The sequence below is a fragment of the Lupinus angustifolius genome, chromosome LG03, assembly GCF_001865875.1.
Source record: "Lupinus angustifolius cultivar Tanjil chromosome LG03, LupAngTanjil_v1.0, whole genome shotgun sequence".
Classification (NCBI taxonomy): Eukaryota; Viridiplantae; Streptophyta; class Magnoliopsida; order Fabales; family Fabaceae; genus Lupinus; species Lupinus angustifolius.
In genome coordinates this window covers 24,165,872-24,184,847 of record NC_032011.1, presented here as the reverse complement: position 1 = coordinate 24,184,847, position 18,976 = coordinate 24,165,872, and the positions used below count along the sequence as shown (strand labels likewise).

Below are 18,976 nucleotides of genomic sequence, written 5' to 3'. Positions count from 1 at the left end.
TGGGCTCATATTAGTAGCTGAAGTGAAGCAAGGATCCAACATTTTATATATATGTAGGTTTGACTTCAAAATTGATATTGGTTGTTGAGGATTAATTGTAAATGTAATTTACAGGTCCTACTTGATATTGTTTATTCTTTTTGTCTTAGTTATGTATGATTGCATTTTTAGTGAAAGCCCCTTAATTTTTTTTGATAAAATTAAAATTAAGCTCCTTAAATTCTTACAGTATTTTTTTTAATAAAAACATAAAATGCATATTATATTCAAACCCTTTTCAAAGTTCTCATAATTAACATGGACTATGAAATCACAAAGTTTTTTTTTAAAAACAGATTAAGTCTAATCCAATTTCAGAAATAGGACCATAAAAATGAAGATCAAGAGTATATGCCTTCCTTATTTAATACTCTCTCTGCCTGGACACATAGGGTTTCATGACTATTATTAACACAATCCAAATTCAGAGCATTTTGTATAAAAAACTCTGCAGTTTGATAACAGACAAATCTTCTGTGTTGCAGTACAACTATAAGTTTTGAATAATGCAAATCGATGTTGTCCCTCTACTCACCTCGTTTGTTGTTTTTGTTCTCCATGTCTTCATGAACATGATAAGTAGAAAGGAAAAATGCGTTATGGTTTCTTTGCAAGAACCTGCAACATGAAATGGATAGTTACATAACATAATTATTCCTATGTTGTCAACAGCAAGGGAATTCTTTTTCATATTTCAATTCATCGCGGCTAACTAATTTTTATTTGAAACTTGGAAGAAAATACGATACCTGAGAAAGTCAACTGTCTGTTCCTGAATTTCTGTCATTGTCTCCTTTTCAATACCAGCATTAGACATTAACTCAGGCAACTTGACTACAAATCCATGAAAAAAATTGCATCCATGATTAGAATCACAAAGTGTTGGAAGTTCTAAAATCGAAGATTTACAGAATGCAAACTTTACAAAACTAGGAGATCATAGCGAAGCCAATAAGTAAGGCTGGGTCCAAAGATCAGTATTTTTCTGTCCAGTCTCGGCAGAACAGAACCACAACCAACTATATTTCCATTGGTGAGTGAAACAATTAGCAAGTGTCATGACAGACTGAAGAATATTTAATCTTAAGACCCTTCTATGCACCTTCCATTGCAAAGTCCAAAGACAGAAAACATAAAATTCTATATGATATAGCACAGACAAATGAGTGTACCTAGGAGACGTAAGAAGTGCTCCGCGCCATATACACTAGAAGCGGTGGTATTACTTGGACAAGCTTCTTGGTATTGATTGCGCTCATGCTTGTATAGGAGAATGACTGGCAGTGCCTTATCGAAGTAAGAGCCCAGTCCTTTCATTATTTCCTCTATGGAATCTGCCACCCTATATCAAATATAGTATAAAAGTAAGCACCATAAGTTAAAATATATAGACTGTACTAAAAACCAAGAGTTGAAGGAGTAGTGAATTCAAGATACTAATACAACGCGTCAAAAACCACAGTAAAAGACATCAAGATGCAAGATTTAGGGACAGACTAATCATAATGCAACTTGCTACTTGGTGTTGGTGTCGACCAAACAAAAAAACAAATTTATAACCAGAAAAAGGTTCCTTTTATTTTTAAAGAAACCTTCTAAGCATAAATGATTTGTAAAATGATTGTGGGCAGAGGTTTATTATATTCTTAATAATGATAAAAATAATAGTAGTAGTAATAACATCAATGGGAAAAAAGAGTATGCACTCCAAGGGTCTGCTTAAACTGCTTAGCTTGCCAGAGTTTTTTTTTATCAGTTTCCTATTATTCTAAAAACACTTTCAAATAATTTCACATGCACTTTGATTCCTATGACAGAAAATGTTTCAACATGATGCTTAAAAAATGGATGGTGCCTCAGTATTAACTTACGAGCCATGTTTCTTCAATCTCTGATCGAGATACCTCTGCAATATGTCATTCACATTAGGAGTACGAGGAAGTTTAACGAGCTGCAGAAATAAACATAAATCCAATTTTTAAAATGACAATAAATTTCTATTATTTCTTTGACCATAAATCTTTACAATGATATGAAGTGAAACTCCGTTCTGTACAAAGCTATACAAGTTAACAGCTACTCATGAAGGAAATAAGATACTAACTGATCTTATATAAATTGTTTAGGATGGTAACTAGTATGAATATATCATAGGTTTACCTTCAAATTTTAATTTTCCTTTACTAAAAAAAAGGTAAAGTAAACTTTTGTTCCATTTATAGTGATAGGGTGAAAACACATAGCAGTGCAGATAACATTAACACACACATTTATATATATATATATGGACACACACAATATGTGAAAAACGATGTTTCTACCTTGCCAAAATGCGTGATAAATTCACAATCATCAACCAATTGCTTCTTTAGTGTTGGTGGAATCTTAATACTGATAAGCTTCTCAGGATTTGCTTCAGATTTTCCCTATCATTGAGTAAACAATAATCAATCAAATTAAGCCAAGTAGCACAAAGAAAGAGTTCGGAAGAACTATTCCCCAATCCAACCATGAGACAAAACACGAGAGGGAAGTTTGAAATATTTATATCAGAATGATCAACTATTTTGATTAATAGTTTATATTATGCAGACGATTTATATAAATGTCAGATATGTGCAGGTGTACACCTTTTGCCATATTATACAACTTAAATTGAAAATGTGGAAGTACCTTACTCGTAGATTCATTCCTTCGCTTCCTGCCTTTTGCTGCTGCATCACATTTTTTTCCAGAAAATCTCAGAGAAAGAGTAGGGAGACAGATTGAAGAAAAATGTGATTTAAACATATTTCCATACCGTAATAAAACATAAAGTCCTTTTGATTTACAACGTACACTACTAGAATAACCAAATTGGAACAATGAATTCATTGAGTACTAGATCATATCTCTTAATAATACCAACATATTATACAACTTGCTATTTAGTAATACCAATTACCAATTAAAACCATAACTTGTTGTAGGGTGTCCATCCTATCTCTTAATAGAACCGTAACTATTAAGTAATATCAATTATCAAGTACTCCTCACAAAGTTAAATTATGTGAGGTTTCCAGTTCCAGAACATGGTGAATGTAGTGCCATAAATTCTTTCTTACTAGGCATACTTGGATCATCAATAGTTTTGCCTCTATAGGATGGAGACAAAAGCAACATTCAATGACTATGGCACTTTTAATATTACAAAGAAACATATATACAAAATTTGTTCTCAAACTTGTACTCTGAGCCAAACAAAGACAAGGCACATTGGGTTACCGTCTGCATCTAATACAGCACACCAGAAAAGGTATGATAGTTTTTTAGGTAGAATAACTAAATGGCAAATTGACAAGATCAACCTCTATATTCTATCATTGAGAACAAGATATATGTATTTTCTATACTAGGCCATAAAACACAAAAAATATACAGTTGATGTTGAATCATCGCATCGGAGAGAAGCGAAAATTGCTGCAAATTTCGCCCATGCACACAGTAAATTATACATATTGAAGTAATCAAAGTCCAGAATCTCACCATTCGAAGTCTTCGCTGCACGGGCATTCGTATTCTTGTCATTCCCAAGCTTCTCATCAACCTCATCTTTCTTACGCTTACTTTCCTTGGTGTGTTTCATCAAACAATCCATACCAACTCACTCGTCCCAGCTGCAGTACAACACAAATGCTTATAAGTTACGCAATTACTTCTTGCCGAAGTTTTAAACATGGGCCCACGACCTCATTTGGGCCGAACGGCCGCATTTCCCCCTCTAATAGTCCACAACTAATAGTTTTGGAGTCTCCTTCAAAACTCGCGCCACAATTTAAATCCTTGCTTCTTACTAATATCTCCAGTATGTAAGACATCCATATGATTAGTGTTTACCTATTCTTCCAACCCTGGAAAAAAAATCAATCCAATTTTTTTTACAAAATCACCCAAAACATCCAAACCACAAGCCAAACAAATTAATAGATAACAAGGAAAAAAATAAGATAACATGAATTAGTGAAGTAGTACTATTAATTGATGATAAATGAAATATTATTTATTAAACAAAGTGAGAGAGATAAAAATGCTTACAAGATAATGAACATAAAACTTCCAAATGTTTTGCTTGTAATCCAATCGCATGGCCTTTAAAACGTGAAATCAAATTCTCTAAGTCGAATTAATTCGTAATAATCAAAGAATAAAAATGGAAATGTATATCGAAATTGAATTGGTTTAATGGAAGAAGAGGTGGAAATATAATAAATGAAAAACCTTAGCTTCATAGAGTTGATTAGAGTGGTAAGCGAAAACCTTTTCTCCTTCAGCATAAGGAGGTGAATCGTGCAAATCAGAATCAGAGTTAGTTGAATTTTGTGTAACCTCAGCAACATCACTTACGTTTGGATTCACCATTTTTTCTTTGTTCTTCTCAGTCTCAGCTGCTATTGTCTCCAATCAAACACTCAAATCCGATATTCACAATCACAAACCAACATTTATTCCCTAAACATGTATAACTAATGATGTACACTCCTTTCGCTATTGGCTTTTCTTAATCTTGTTTTTGTTCAAACAGAATAAATATTTCTACCAGAAAATAATTTAATGAATTTAATGAAATAAATTATTTTCAGGTATGAGTATATATTTTTGTCTCACGATTGTAATAATTTTTTATTAACAAAAACCAACATAGAATCTATAAGTTGCTGCAAAAGATTTAGAATATACTATTCAGTGTTCATTTTAAGAGTTCTAATGGTGATTAAAAAGGAATTACATTTGTTGTCTCACAATTTTGTAGCACTCCACATACTAAAATATGTTATTGGTCAAGAAAATATTTAATAATAACTACTTTAATTTAAATAAAAAATTTCAATCAATCAAACTTAATAGTACATAAAATGATACAAAAAGTGGGATGTGTTCCCTTAAAAAGGAACCATGAATGAATGACTGTTTATTTATAAAAAATAGTGTAATATTAGCAGATATACACTATTAGAGTAAATATTTTTATACATAATCATTATATCATTCATCATACTAATTTTTAAAAGTTAATAATAATTAAATATAAATAATATATGATATAATAACATTATATAAAATTCATATACCTTAAATACATATAGTAAGTAGATATGAAATTCATATACACTCTTCTCATCATAAAATGATATATTCTCCCATAGACTCTAATATTCCAACTGTCACATATTTTATTACTTGATATCATTCCTATTTTCCTTATATAATCATCTATTTATGCACACTAATGAGTTTTCATTATCATTTGACTCAACAACTTTTTTCAACGAGATTTTCATTACGGTTCGGAAATTTATACTTGAAAATTATTTTTTCGTATATAAAAAATAATGTTTGAACTTTGAACAAGGAAAAAAATTCATTGGTGGCAATGGCCAAGTTAAAGTGAGCTATTAGTAATTAAGCCTCACATGTTTTAAAAAATGTCCTACCAAAGTTCTTAGATCTAAAAATGACTTATTAATACCCGTGAAGCTCTACTTCTTTTGTTGATGTGGATATCATTGATGAGTATAATATGTATGTACTGATAGTATAAAATTTATATACAGTCAATATATCATTTGTTACTCATTTATATTACTTTTATTTTAAAGTCAATAAGTAAAAATGAATGAAATCTTATATAATTGACGGTGCAATATTAATGTGTGATGAGGTTTCTCGACTTGCCTAAATATGAGTTTATATACAGAGAAGCAAATCAATGGAGCCAATGGCTCATATGGCCAGAAATGTTGGTTGAAATTGGTCAACCATTATGGCTTGGAGGCTGGTTTGGGCCCTCTATAGGCCGACTCAACCTAGGCTAGAATACTCATATTTTGGCCCATAAAATATTGGGCCAACACATCTTGTTGAACATTTTTATAAAGTAGATATTTTCAAAACCTACTAAGAGGACTTTTTCAAAAATCTTTTCCCCCCAAAATACCCACCCACTCACAAACCCCCTTATTCCTAATATGATACAAGTCCCAACAAATCATGATGTTAAGGCTCTCCTTTAATTGAAGAGTAAAGGTTATAGTTTATAACATTGTTAATTGTTGTCTATCATTCCACACAATGATAATAGTCGGTACTACTTATTTTTATCAATCCTAACAGAACCTCAAAACCAACATAATATGCTAGATAGACTTAGAATTATATGCTGTAACAATTGAGGATTCTAAACTCATCTAGTTTTTTAAATAGAGGAGATCCAAAAATCCTAGCTTTCGTGATTCACAAGTGGATGGTTCACAGTCATCTAGCTGAGGGCACTCAACTATAACCCTTGCACGACGGGTTCCAACTAATTCCAAGCTAGGATTTTTGGATCAAATGATGATTAGAACATGGAGGAAGATGACAATGATATACTAGAGATTAATGACTATCAAGATGCCTTAGACATGGAAGATACCTCTCTTTTACACACATATCCAAACCATGTTGCTTGTTACACATGGAAGGGAAGAGTAAGTTTTAAGAACACATGCAACTATTTAGAATTTGTCTGGTTTTCTTAATTTGTTTACTGAACCTCATTAAATTATGTCTTCATTACAGGTGAATGCTGATATGGCAGAGGCCTCAAGCCTTCCACATGCCATGATGAAAAGCAAAGAAAGACAAGGATCAAGAAATGACTGAGAACACATGCTGCAAACCAAAACGGTGACTTTCATCACTAGATTTGGCTCTTAACAAAAAAGCCATTAATAGTTGTCGATACAAAAATAAAAGTAGGAATGTCACCATGTAACACATGGTTACAAGGCACGACCAGATGAATGGAATCATATCTCAAACACAAAGTACATAGCTTAATATTCAAGCATTTTTATTAAACAATCCTGGGAACAAAACATTTTTCAGCTTTTCAGACAGGCAAGTCTATTCAACCAGAGGTGAAAGAGAGCATATTGCCTTGGGGTGCAGAACATGACTTGCACCCACTTTTTCTCTTGTTTAATTTGTTAATTTCAGTACTGCCTTCTCACCACACTAATGGTTTGCCAATATCTTTAGGGTGCGGTGGCCACCATGGGCCTTTAACATAGAATGTCTCTTCAATGACATGAACACCTGTAAGTTCAAGGAGAGAAAATGGCTATGACAGACTAACATTTCACATAAACTTCACCGTCAATCATATCTCATTTCAAACCCTATTGGTCTAAGAATGAAAATTATTACGAGAGGCCAATACAATGGAACAATATACCTCTAGAATGCAAGATTGTATGGTCATGATACAACCTGTAGTAAATAAGCAACTAGTATGAAATGCATCAATGAGCAGGAGATATCAAAAGAACATTAGACTCACTACAAAACTTTGAATATATTTTAATGACCAGTGTTGGAACCAACGAAATAAATTACCACTAACAATTTCTCATGCCCAACATGATGTTTATATTAGTATGGATGGCTGAATGTTACTAAGTTGTCATTTCCAGGTCTGCCTTTCAGACCTTTTGTTAATGATGGATTCCTACACGGCTACATTTTTCTCCGGTGGGGCCTTCAATGGCATCATCAGTGAGGGCAACGATGACAAAAAATAAGTCATGTCAGTCTGGACGGAAAACGACTCAAATGACCCATGAAATACTAGAGCTTCGTTGAGGGGAATGTCGACAATTAAGTTTAGGTGGATGGATATGGGGTGTTAAAATGGCTGCTAATGTTACCAAAAAGTGAAAGACAATAGAGAATAGACTCAATGGTAACCATCAGTTTCCTCTATCTAAATGCTATTTCCAAATACAACCTAAGTTAACTAATAAAATATAGTACCAATTACTAGCAGGCCTACAAAATCATGAACGTCTATTCGTACGATTCAGAAACTGTAACACAGTCAGACAGAGACACAAACACAAATAATGCTAGAAATTCAAAACAACAGAAACAATTACCCCAATGTGATGCAAACAATCACATGAAATTGAGAAACACAAGTGAGTCAATTAAAACAAGGTTAGGAATATTATATAATAATAAAGATCGGTGAAACAAAAAGAGATAAACAATGTTGTACAAATAGAAAGATAGATCATAAAATATGATATAACAATCCTCAAAACCTTAAACAAACCCTAACGTCCTATTCTTCAAGGGATCAAGCGCCAGACTCAGGTGCAATAGTGACGCTCTCTTCGGAGGAGGAATGAGTATCATCAGAGGCGGAAATATCGTTATCAACGGCGGCAAAAGGTGTTGTACTTCTTGCTTTAACCGTCTCAAGCATCCGTTTGCTGATCACATTAGAATACAACTGGAGGATCTCAATACCATCTTCCTCAGAAGCGGCGGAGGCAGCAGCGAAAGCCTCGTCCTCGATTTGGACGGCGACGGTGGAGGATTCCTCCGAGGAGAGTGTGCCGTAGCGCTTGGAGAGGATAGAAGGAGTGGATAGGGTTTCGATTAAGCGGTTGATGACGGCATCGCGGGTGCGCTGAGAGAGAGGCCATATGGTGAATGTGGTGGTGGTGGATTGGTGGTTTTGGTTGTTATGCGGTGGTTCGATGGAGGATTCTGCCACTGATGAGGGTGCGAGTGTGACTTCTGGGTCGGACATTTTTTGAGAATGGGGTTAGGGGTTGGTGCTCGTAAGGAGTAGGATTGTAGTTATGGAAGTTGGCACTGCTTTTTGTACTAAATAAACAAAGTATTCATTGGTAATGAACTAATCTCTTTCTTTGTTCATAGATTTTTTCCAACACGTGTTATTCTCAAGAATCAAATTTTCAATTTTTCAATTTAGTGAGTCTTACATCATTAAACCAACGCATTATTGAAGAATTTGTGACCGTTTCATGGTACGGATTGGGAAACAAAATTTGGTAATTAATTAATTTTCATAAAGCGTATTTAATTGAAAAATAAATGAGAGCATTGACTGTTTTTTTAATCTTGAATTGTAAATAGATTAAAAAATTTATTCACCTAAATTTAATGGAGTTAACTTTTGAACTTAAAATCAATTAAATATAATATAAAAAGAGTGAAATATTTATGTAGTGTAAAGATTTATATACTAACATTGTAAAGTTTCTACACAGTCAATGTCACTACCATTTATTTGTATTACTTTAATGTAGAAGTCAATAATATTTGAAAATAAATAATACGTCTATCTATTACCTATATAATAAAAAAAGCTCTATCATGACATGTGTCAATTTCTCAAGCCCTCGTGACATGTGTCAACCTCTCATCAAAACACATGACATGTGTCAACCTCTCATCAAAACTCATGACATGTGTCAACCTCTCATCAAAACTAAAGCTCCTTCATGACATGTATCAATCTCTCAACCCTCACGACATGTGTCAACCTCTCATCAAAACTAAAGGTCTCTCATTACATGTGTCAATCTCTCAATCAATACTTTCCCTCCAAAACAAGTCAATCTTCCAATTTTTGTTCATTGTACAATGTAATTCTAATAATTAATGAGTTCATTTGTTTTTTATTCTATAAAAAAATTACATCTCACAATAAAGGGGATTGAATCCCTTTTCACATGTGAATTACTTCTCCACCATTATCATTTCATATCTCCATATTCTTCTCTCCCTTTCATTTCATATTTCTCTCTTCTTCTCTCACATGTCTACAATCCAATGTTTTATTCGTCAATCTTCATTTCGTTAAACTTAATATGATGACTTATGTATCCCGATACTAAATCTTCATCATTGTAATTTGTTCTTATTTTATAAATGTGTTGTTTAAAGTGTATTTTTATTGATTTTTTTTATTCATTAACTTCATCATTGTAAATTTGTTCTTATTTTATAAATATGTTATTTAAAGTGTATTTTTATCGAGCAAGATGTTAAACCAGAAGAGATCCCATATTAAGTTTATCCAATTTAAACAATTAAATCGTATGCTCTGACTGTATGATTTTATATATAACTAATATTTTTAACAATATGAATGCAGTGGTAACATATATGGTTTTAGTCATGCGAATGTAAGCAACATACATATTCTTAATCATAAATGCACATGTAATATGTGTTCTTAATCATGCGGCAAAAAAATACCGTCCAGTGCAAATGCACGGGTAACTTGCTAGTTGACAATATAGATAACTCTCATACTCTTAGTGCATATATCATTTTCTTTTAGACAAAAAATGGTGCATAAACAAGAAGAAAAAGTAATATGTATAACATGAACCAATTTTATATTTCTTTTGTATTACAAGTCGGGTAGGTCGGGTCAAGGGACCGGGCAAGAAGTTTTCTTTGAAGAGCTGAGTGAGTAGGGTTGAAAGGTTGAGCAAGGGGTGTTCTTCAAGGTATTTGATTTGAGCTTGGGTCTGCCGATAGAGGTGTCTGAAAAGGTTCTCCGACGATCAGGTTAATATAAGACTGACAAAGATAATAGAACTAAGGTTAGAGAGCAATAAAAAATAAAGAGAAAATGAATTAATTCTTCCTTGTGGGGGATTCCCCTATTTATAGTGGAAGGATGATGTAATTATTGGTAGGTACTGTCGATGTGACCGACCATCTGAGTTTGACGGGGACTACTTTATATGTGTCGTGCTGATTTGGCGAGGTCGTACTATATGTGTCATTGACTTGTAGTTTGTAGCATGTCTAACAGCTGTATAGCAGGCCTGAACGTGTCGCGTTAGTAGGAGGTTAGGTGGAATTTGAAGACGGTGTAACAGTATGTTGTTGGCACGTGTCATATGAGATGTCAGGATAGTGGTCCCCGAATCGACCCAATGCGTCTCGCCTTTGGCATGATACTTGGATAAGGCCAACCTGATCAATGAGGAATGCTCGGTTGACCGAGATAGAACACTCATAAATTTTCATTGCTCAATATCCTTACATTGTGTTTGGTCACACGAAAAATTAAGAAAAAAAGTTGAAAAGAAAAAAAAAACACACAGTGCCGGTTAATTGTTTGATAGACTCTAAAATAAAATAAAAAATTGGAGAAAAAAGAACATAGTTTTTATTAATATAAGAAAATTTACTTGCTCTAGTAGTAAGTTAAAAAACTTATTTTACATTTTAATCATTCATTATAGGAAAATTCAATGATTCAAATCAGTAAATGAATTTAAATCATTATATTTTTCTATAATAAATTGTTAAGATGTGAAATATATATTTTAAACTTACTATTCAGGTAAGGGGAAGACTTCCCTTTATTAATAGTGATATTAACATAGACGTATTATCGTGTTTTATTTTTTATTTTTAGGAAATTAACAATATTTATAAGTGTTTTATACAAAATATGATATTTTAAAATATATATGAAATTAGTGACTATAAAATTCATCGTCAATCTTCCCTACTTGAGTTTTTCTTATAATATCAGAGAAAAAATATAAAAGAACAATTCAACTATTCTTTTTCTTTCATTCCCTCCATTAAATGCAACCAAAATATAGAAAAGATTTTTTCCTTCATTTATTCCCTTAGTTTTTATTCATTCATTTTTCACCTCAACCAAACCTAATCTCAAAGCATCTACATTGGAAATTAAATACTAATTTAATTTGTATACGAGTCTCACAAATTACTTTATAATTTATTAAATTCTTAATAAATTAAGAATAACAAATAGTCTTTCTCCATACTAACAAATATTACTCTTATTCTTATTTGAGTCTCACAATCTACTCAAACTTTTATATTTTATAATAATAAATCGTTTATTTCTTATTCTCTATACATTTGGGAGCCACATTTTCTTACAAGAATAAACAGAATAACGTTATTGCGTAAGGAATATTATTCTTAAGAAATAAGAATCTCACAACGATTAATTAGTGAAAAATATTCTTAATTTAATAAGAATATTATGTGAATGATGGATGAAGATGCTCTTACACTCTAAAATATGTGATTATCTTGATTTGATTAGTTTAAAAAAATAATAATGTACTAAACACATCAATTAAAGTTATGATCTCATAGTAAACATAACTTAAGTGAAATCTATAATTAGAACATCATTAAAGTTGTTTAATTTTCATTTTAACTCAAATTTTTTTGAAAAGTAATTGCACAATCTATCAAAAAATATGATACAATCACAATGCTAAGAACACTACCAAAAAATGTTGATATGGTAGTATAATGGTATGTTAGATTACCAATACGACTAAAAGTTTAATAGTTTAATTTCTGAGAGTGACACTTGTTGAAAAGAGTAGACACACAATCTAAAAAAGATTAGTTTCTTACCGAAATGTTATAAAATAACTTTAGTAGTATAAAAGTATCCTAGGACACTAAAAACTTCATTAAGATGCCAAAAATAACAAGGAAGAGTTATCCTATGTTGTGTTGCTAAGGAAACTCACTGATATAGGCAGTGGCGGATTTTAACTTAAACGTTAGGAGGAGCAATAATATTTAATTACACGTTAATTAATTGCACATGTGGTAAAAAATTTATTTATTTCCTTTTCAATATTAATCACTATGTTGTATGCAATAAATTCATCTTCTATTTTCCTACCTAATTTTGTTTGGTTGTTTTCATCATTGAAAATGATATTTATGTTAGCTGAACCACAATAGTTAAGATAAGACGAACAATTTGATAAAACAAGACATGACTAACAACATATGGTTGAGAGTTTTTCAAACTTGAATGACTTAATAACACCAAGAATAAAATGTTGAAATTGACATCTCAAACTAATCTTCTCTCTTGCTCATTAAACTCCATAACATATAATTGTTGGACAAAAATACATATATTATTAATATTAAATGAATTTTTATGATATATTATCAATACATACATAATCTCTTTCATTATGTGTAAAGTATTTTCGAACTCAAATGAAGTCATATATTATAAACAACATCATCATCTACACATGTAAAAGAATTAGATCCATTTATGTATAATTTTTAGAATGACAAACAAGTTAGACTACATTATTTATCAAGGTAGAGATTAAAGGAATATGTGAGCTTCAATGATTTACTTCATAAAAATATGTTTGGGTGTAGGTACGTGAGTGTACATGTTGTTTCAAAAAATGTATTAATCTATGTGTCACTTGTTATAATTGGTTGAGAAAATGTATTTTATAATTTAAAAGTTTAATAATTAAGTATTTTTCAAGTATCACATGGATTGACATGTTTGTGGAACAACAAATATGTTCATATGTGCAAAAATTCAGGGGGCAGCAGCCCCCACCTGCCCCTATAATCATCCGCCTCTGGATATAGGATGAAGATTATATGTTCCCATTCGTGTACTACTTAGTGTACCAAACTAATCACAAAGTTTCATTCATTTAAAAAGAAAAATTAGAAAAACAAAAATCAATATTTTAATAATGTTTTGTGAATTTTGATTGGTCCGAGATATGAGATAAGAAAATTATAGGACACGTGATCTTTGTGAATTTTGTTGTTCATTGAGAATTTATGAGTTTGGAATTTATTATGGAGTTTTTTTATAAAAGATATTTTTGACAAATCAACAAATATTGTTATTTCTCTTTTTTATGGACAGTGCGCAAAGTTAAATTCATCTTTATACAGAAAAAGGAAGAAGTGATTTTCTCCCAGATTATAAGTGAGGTTTTTTGCCATTTTTCATTGTGGTATATCTCGCATTATTGATTGAGGAAAAAAATTAAACACTATATGTGAGTTTTATACCATCATCATTCACTGACTCTTTAGAAAAATAATTCAAATCAATAATTATTTGTGTATAAATCTATATTAAGAGTGCATAAGACAAATTATGATTTAAGAATGTGTAGCATAAAATTCTCTAACACGAAATTATTTTCCATTCGATGAATTGAATGTCTCGCTTCAAGCCTTGATGACTAAACGGATTATAAGAAAGTCCAGCAGTTTAGGCAAAGTATATGGTTAAGTGAATTCTTTCCTATTTGTTTATATCATACATATATCTTAGTTTTTTTTGTCATCAGTTGTATAAATAAAATAAACTACTTATAAAAAGTACTTAAAATTTAAAATTACAATTTTTTACTTTATATATATCATTCCTAAAGCCTAGTACAAAGTATTAACTTTATTCATTTATTAATGTGATAGACAATACTTTTGTAGAAGATGTTTAATAGTCATTAACACAGTCTCGAAATCAACATATATATAAAATTTTGTTTGTATTGCTTACATAACTAAAATTTCTTGGGTGTCATTGATTTGTGTATAGAACGTGAATGAAGTTTTCAATTGTTGTCAATGGATACCCTTAATGTAAAAAAATAATAATAGAATACCATTCAAAATAATTATCAATTATAGATTTTAAGCTGATTGGAAAAAAAAGAAACATAGAAAGTTTTGGGCTACCGGCCCATGAAAGCAACGAAGTAAATATTTTTTAGTTGTAACCAAAACAAAAAAATTGAAAGATGGCTGAAAAAAAAGAGCGCAAAAATCCCGCCATACGAAAACAACATTTTGAAGACATTTTAAATTTTAATTTTCGATTCAAAACTAAAAATCGCCAATTTTTTTAGCAAACTCTATTAGCGGCAAATGAAAATGTTTTCATCATGTTTCTTATATGAAACACCGAAATTGCCACTCTTCAATAAACCTATCTCACCAAATCTTCTTCTTCTTCTTCTTCTTCCTCCTCTCTCAGATTTTTGTTCCAATTTTGTAACAACCCAGATTGATAAAAAATGGAGACACGTGGCAGCAAGAGGAAATCTAGTGCAACCAACGATTCCGATATTCAAGATCAAAACTCCATGAAGAAACAACGCGTTGTGTTGGGTGAAATTTCAAATTCAAACAATGTTTCTGTTTCTCCAATTTCGAATCCTGAGGTATCAGGAAGAGTGAGGAACTCTAGGATCAAAAGGGTTGCGGCTACAAGGAAGGGTCTTTCTTCTGTTGATTCCGATTTCGATACTGAGAATACTCCACCAGAAAGTTTCACTGCAAAATCAATAACCGAGGTCAAGTTCAGTGACCCACAGAACTGTGAAGCTTTTGTTGATGAGATCGATTCTTATCTTTACAGTATGGAGGTAAATTGGTTTAAAAATTAAATCTTTTTAGTTTTTATGATTATGGGTTGTTTCGATTTGTAGATCTGAATCAATAATTGATTGTTTTTTAGAGAGAGATAAAGAGAAGACCAAAGTTTAATTATATTGAAAGAGTTCAGCATGCTGTTACCACTAACATGAGAGGAATATTGGTGGATTGGATGGTTGAAGTTGCAGAAGAATATAAGCTTTTACCGGATACTCTTTTTCTTTCGGTTTCGTATGTTGATAGGTTTCTATCACTTAATCGTGTTTCTAAGTCCAAACTTCAATTGTTGGGAGTTTCTTCAATGCTCATTGCAGCGTAAGTATTTATGAATTGCTTTTAATGTTTTGTTTATGTGATTGTGTATCGGAATAACATTTATTTGCATTAATGTTCAGTAAATATGAAGAAATGACACCGCCTCGTGTGGAAGATTTTGTGTTGATCACTGATAACACTTATGAGAAGTCAGAGGTAAAGATTTTGTTTTTAACACTAGTTTGTGAAATTGTCATCGTTTTTTATTTATGATTCCATTTGTGTAATGTAATTGTTATAATTTAGGTTGTGAAAATGGAAGCTGATATACTCAAATCCCTGCGATTTGAAATGGGAAATCCTACTGCTAAGACTTTTGTTAGGTAAAAAATGCTGAACTCTCATCATGATTTTTTTATTATAAATAAAAATCATGACATTTTATGAACAAAAAAGTTATTTTGACTCAATTGAATTGATTGTGGGTTTGTTTGTTGTCTGAACTTTTTCTGATGCAGGAGATTTGCTGGGATTGGTTGTGAGAATAACAAAGTAATTTCAACTTCTTATTCTCTTTTTTCTTTTCTTTTCTGTTGTGTTTTGAAACAAAAGCTTACTGGTTTAGTTTCAAAATATTTTCAGGCTAAAAAATTGCGGTTTGAGTGTTTATGTAACTATCTTGTTGAGCTAAGTTTGCTGGAGTATTGTTGTTTGAAGTTTTTGCCTTCTTTGGTGGCTGCATCTGCTACATTTCTAGCTAGATATATCACTTGGCCTAAATTGCACCCTTGGGTTAGTATCTGATGTTTTTGTTATTCACTTAAATTTTATGTAAATGAATTACCAAATTATGATTTATAGTTCAAGAAATTTATGATTTGATGTCTGTGGCAGACTGAAACCCTGTGTAAATTCACTGGATATAATGTTGCTGAGTTGAAAGAATGTGTTATTGTCTTACATGACTTGTTTTTGGCAAGAAGGGGAGGGTCTTACCCAGCCATTAGAGAAAAATACAAGCAACACAAGGTGATTCTTTTTCCTTTCTTTGGATGCATTTCTTTGATTTTTATTATATCTAGTTGAATGACTTTTGTGATCTTTTATCAATTGTTACAGTTCAAAAATGTGGCACACCTACCTTCACCTCCACAACTACCAAGTTCTCTCTTTGAAGAAGAGTAAAACATTTATTCCATGATGTGGTTTAATTTTGTTAACAATCTTGTTATCTTTTACACGAGAATCATACTTCACTGTATTGAGGAAGACACAAGTGTAGCAGTATGTAACTATGATTAAGGATGAAGATGCAAATGTTATTGTATGTGATACAGAAAGAAACTTCTTGTTGGCCACGGGTCAAGGAAGGCTTCATTGGGGCTCTTTCCTTGAGCTTGGTCTCAAACAGATTTCATGAGTCATGATTATGTAAACATTTATAGATTATTCATCAGGTTATACACTTACATTAATCAAAAAATTTGTTGGATTTTTTTGTATTATCAAGATATCTCATCATCTTTTGGGTAATGAACTAATTCATTTCAATTTTGTAATTGCCATTCTCAATAAGTATTGTTCTTATTGAACCTTTGATCTTTTAGTTCTTTTGAGAATTAAGAGAATTTTATACCAATATCTTTTTGGTTGATTTGTGTGGTTTGATTAACTTTGTTGGCCTTTAATTTGTTTTTTTGAACATGAGTTTGTATTTGGACAAAAAAATAATATACCCATCCTAAGAATTGATGTTTATTGAGTTTTTTTTGTACTATTAATGATATTAATATAATTTTTGGTTCATAGTTATCTTTCCAATAAGTGTTACTTTTAAAAATTGAATCTTCAACCGGTACAACCTTATACTATTAGACAACATTTTGTTGGTTGTCTAATTTCTAGAGTCCAAACCTATGCTTCAAAACCAGCAAAAGTTAGTAAAGCATAAAAGTCTTGAAGAACCCTACTTGCAACCAATTACCATTGACCGTGTCCCAAGTTATTTTCCTATTATCTTGAAATAATTGAATAATTTGTTTCAGTAGAAAAGTTTAATTTCTGATAATGATACTTAAAACAGGTCAGGCTGTCTATCAATGGCTTATTACCTGGCCTATAAACAGGCTAGGTTAGACTTTAGGCCACCTAAAAGACCTATTAAGCCTAACAAGCTGACCTATTTAATTATATTATATATGAATGTTGAATTTATATTATTTTAAAATACAATTTTATATATGTAATATTAATATAAAAATGTATACAAAAATATAATTTAATTATTAGAATAAGATGGGCCTAACTAAAAGTAAACATATAAGCCCATTTAAATGTAGACATAATAACCTATTTCATGACTATATAATATAATAGACCTTTAAATAGGTTAACAGGTCAGACCAGACTTTTAAACAGGTCAGAGTCAGACTTTGAATTTTTTTTTAAATAGGTTAACAGGCCCGACCCAGGCTTCTATATGCTATATAGGCTGGGTCTGTTTAAGGCAAAGTCTAGCCTGATCTAGCCTGTTTTGACCCTTACTTGCAAGAGTGTGGTTTTTTTGTTACCTCCAATTTCATCACATGATATTATGATAATATTACATGTATTGATCAAATTAGCATTTAACAATCATAATTAAAATAACGGGTTTGCTAAGATGAGTTCTTCTCATTGGCACCGGTGTAATGTCCACAATAAATGTGGCTTAGCTCACACACAGTTCCATGAACATCAATGGTTCTCAGATTCTGAAGCAGATCATTCTGGAAATTCAGTGGCAAGAAAATTTTAATCAACACAGAACCTTGGAACAGAGAAACTACCATTATTGTTAGCATTAGAAGGTGATTGAATCTGTGAATGAAATGTCATTGTTTTCATCATTCATACTAGAACTACTATTATTCTCAACGGCAATATCTGGTGGAGGAGAAGAAAATTGAGAAGTAGAGTTGCTATTGATATATGGTGAAGAACGACGTTAGATATTAATATATATCAATAGCAACTCTACTTCTCAATTTCAATAGTAGAGTTGTGATTGATTTATAAAATTTAATGATTTTTTTTCACTATACTTTTTATTGAACATGTATAATTTATTTATTTGTGAGTTCATAAGTAATGAAATTAAAATTAAGTAAACTAATTTTATCCTAAAGACAAATTTACAATTTTTATAGTTTTCTTTCTTTTGCCCATTTTCTTTCCAAAGTATGGGAGAAATTTTTTTGATGGGACCCATGTATATTTTTTTCCCTCCTGATTTATGTTAGAACCAAATGATAGAAAATAATATTTTCCACTCCTTTTTTATAAAACCTAACATAGACTTAGGCTTTTGGAGGGTTTGCATTCTAGTGAGTGAGTAAGGAATTTTTAATTTATAACAAAATGGAGTAAATTCATGTTAGCAAACTCTTGTCCATAAAGTAAATACGATTTTAAAAAAGAAAAAATAGAAAGACAAAACTAAAGATACATGAAGAGAAAATGAACAAAAAAAATTGTATTTGCTCTTAACTTACTATTAATAAGAGTTGTTTTTTATTTTTGAAATTTTTTCTTTTTCATTCGTATCATATAATTAAAA

At 31.3% G+C, this 18,976-nt stretch overlaps 3 protein-coding genes across 4 annotated transcripts; 1 reads left to right on the top strand and 2 right to left on the bottom strand.

The window, feature by feature from the left end:
- Positions 361-4,500, bottom strand: LOC109343875 (protein MRG2-like). 2 transcript variants are annotated; one of them, XM_019582376.1, is made up of 10 exons: positions 4,297-4,500; positions 4,114-4,167; positions 3,916-3,929; positions 3,565-3,695; positions 2,713-2,750; positions 2,361-2,465; positions 1,911-1,990; positions 1,212-1,381; positions 789-873; positions 361-657 (listed from the first exon to the last, which is right to left on the bottom strand). In XM_019582376.1, exons 4-10 carry the CDS (start codon positions 3,674-3,676, stop codon positions 567-569), a joined length of 681 nt encoding a protein of 226 aa, XP_019437921.1. In that variant the 5' UTR covers positions 3,677-3,695; positions 3,916-3,929; positions 4,114-4,167; positions 4,297-4,500; the 3' UTR covers positions 361-566. The 2 variants fall into 2 exon arrangements, with proteins under 2 accessions (XP_019437921.1, XP_019437920.1); XM_019582375.1 differs by having other exon boundaries at positions 2,713-2,753; positions 4,297-4,498.
- On the bottom strand, positions 7,951-8,708 carry LOC109343877 (MFP1 attachment factor 1-like). Its single transcript, XM_019582377.1, has one exon. It carries the CDS (start codon positions 8,654-8,656, stop codon positions 8,198-8,200), a length of 459 nt encoding a protein of 152 aa, XP_019437922.1. The 5' UTR covers positions 8,657-8,708; the 3' UTR covers positions 7,951-8,197.
- LOC109343873 (G2/mitotic-specific cyclin C13-1-like) lies at positions 14,582-16,853 on the top strand. Its single transcript, XM_019582373.1, has 8 exons — positions 14,582-15,113; positions 15,206-15,438; positions 15,519-15,594; positions 15,685-15,761; positions 15,897-15,930; positions 16,021-16,170; positions 16,273-16,407; positions 16,498-16,853. Exons 1-8 carry the CDS (start codon positions 14,763-14,765, stop codon positions 16,561-16,563), a joined length of 1,122 nt encoding a protein of 373 aa, XP_019437918.1. The 5' UTR covers positions 14,582-14,762; the 3' UTR covers positions 16,564-16,853.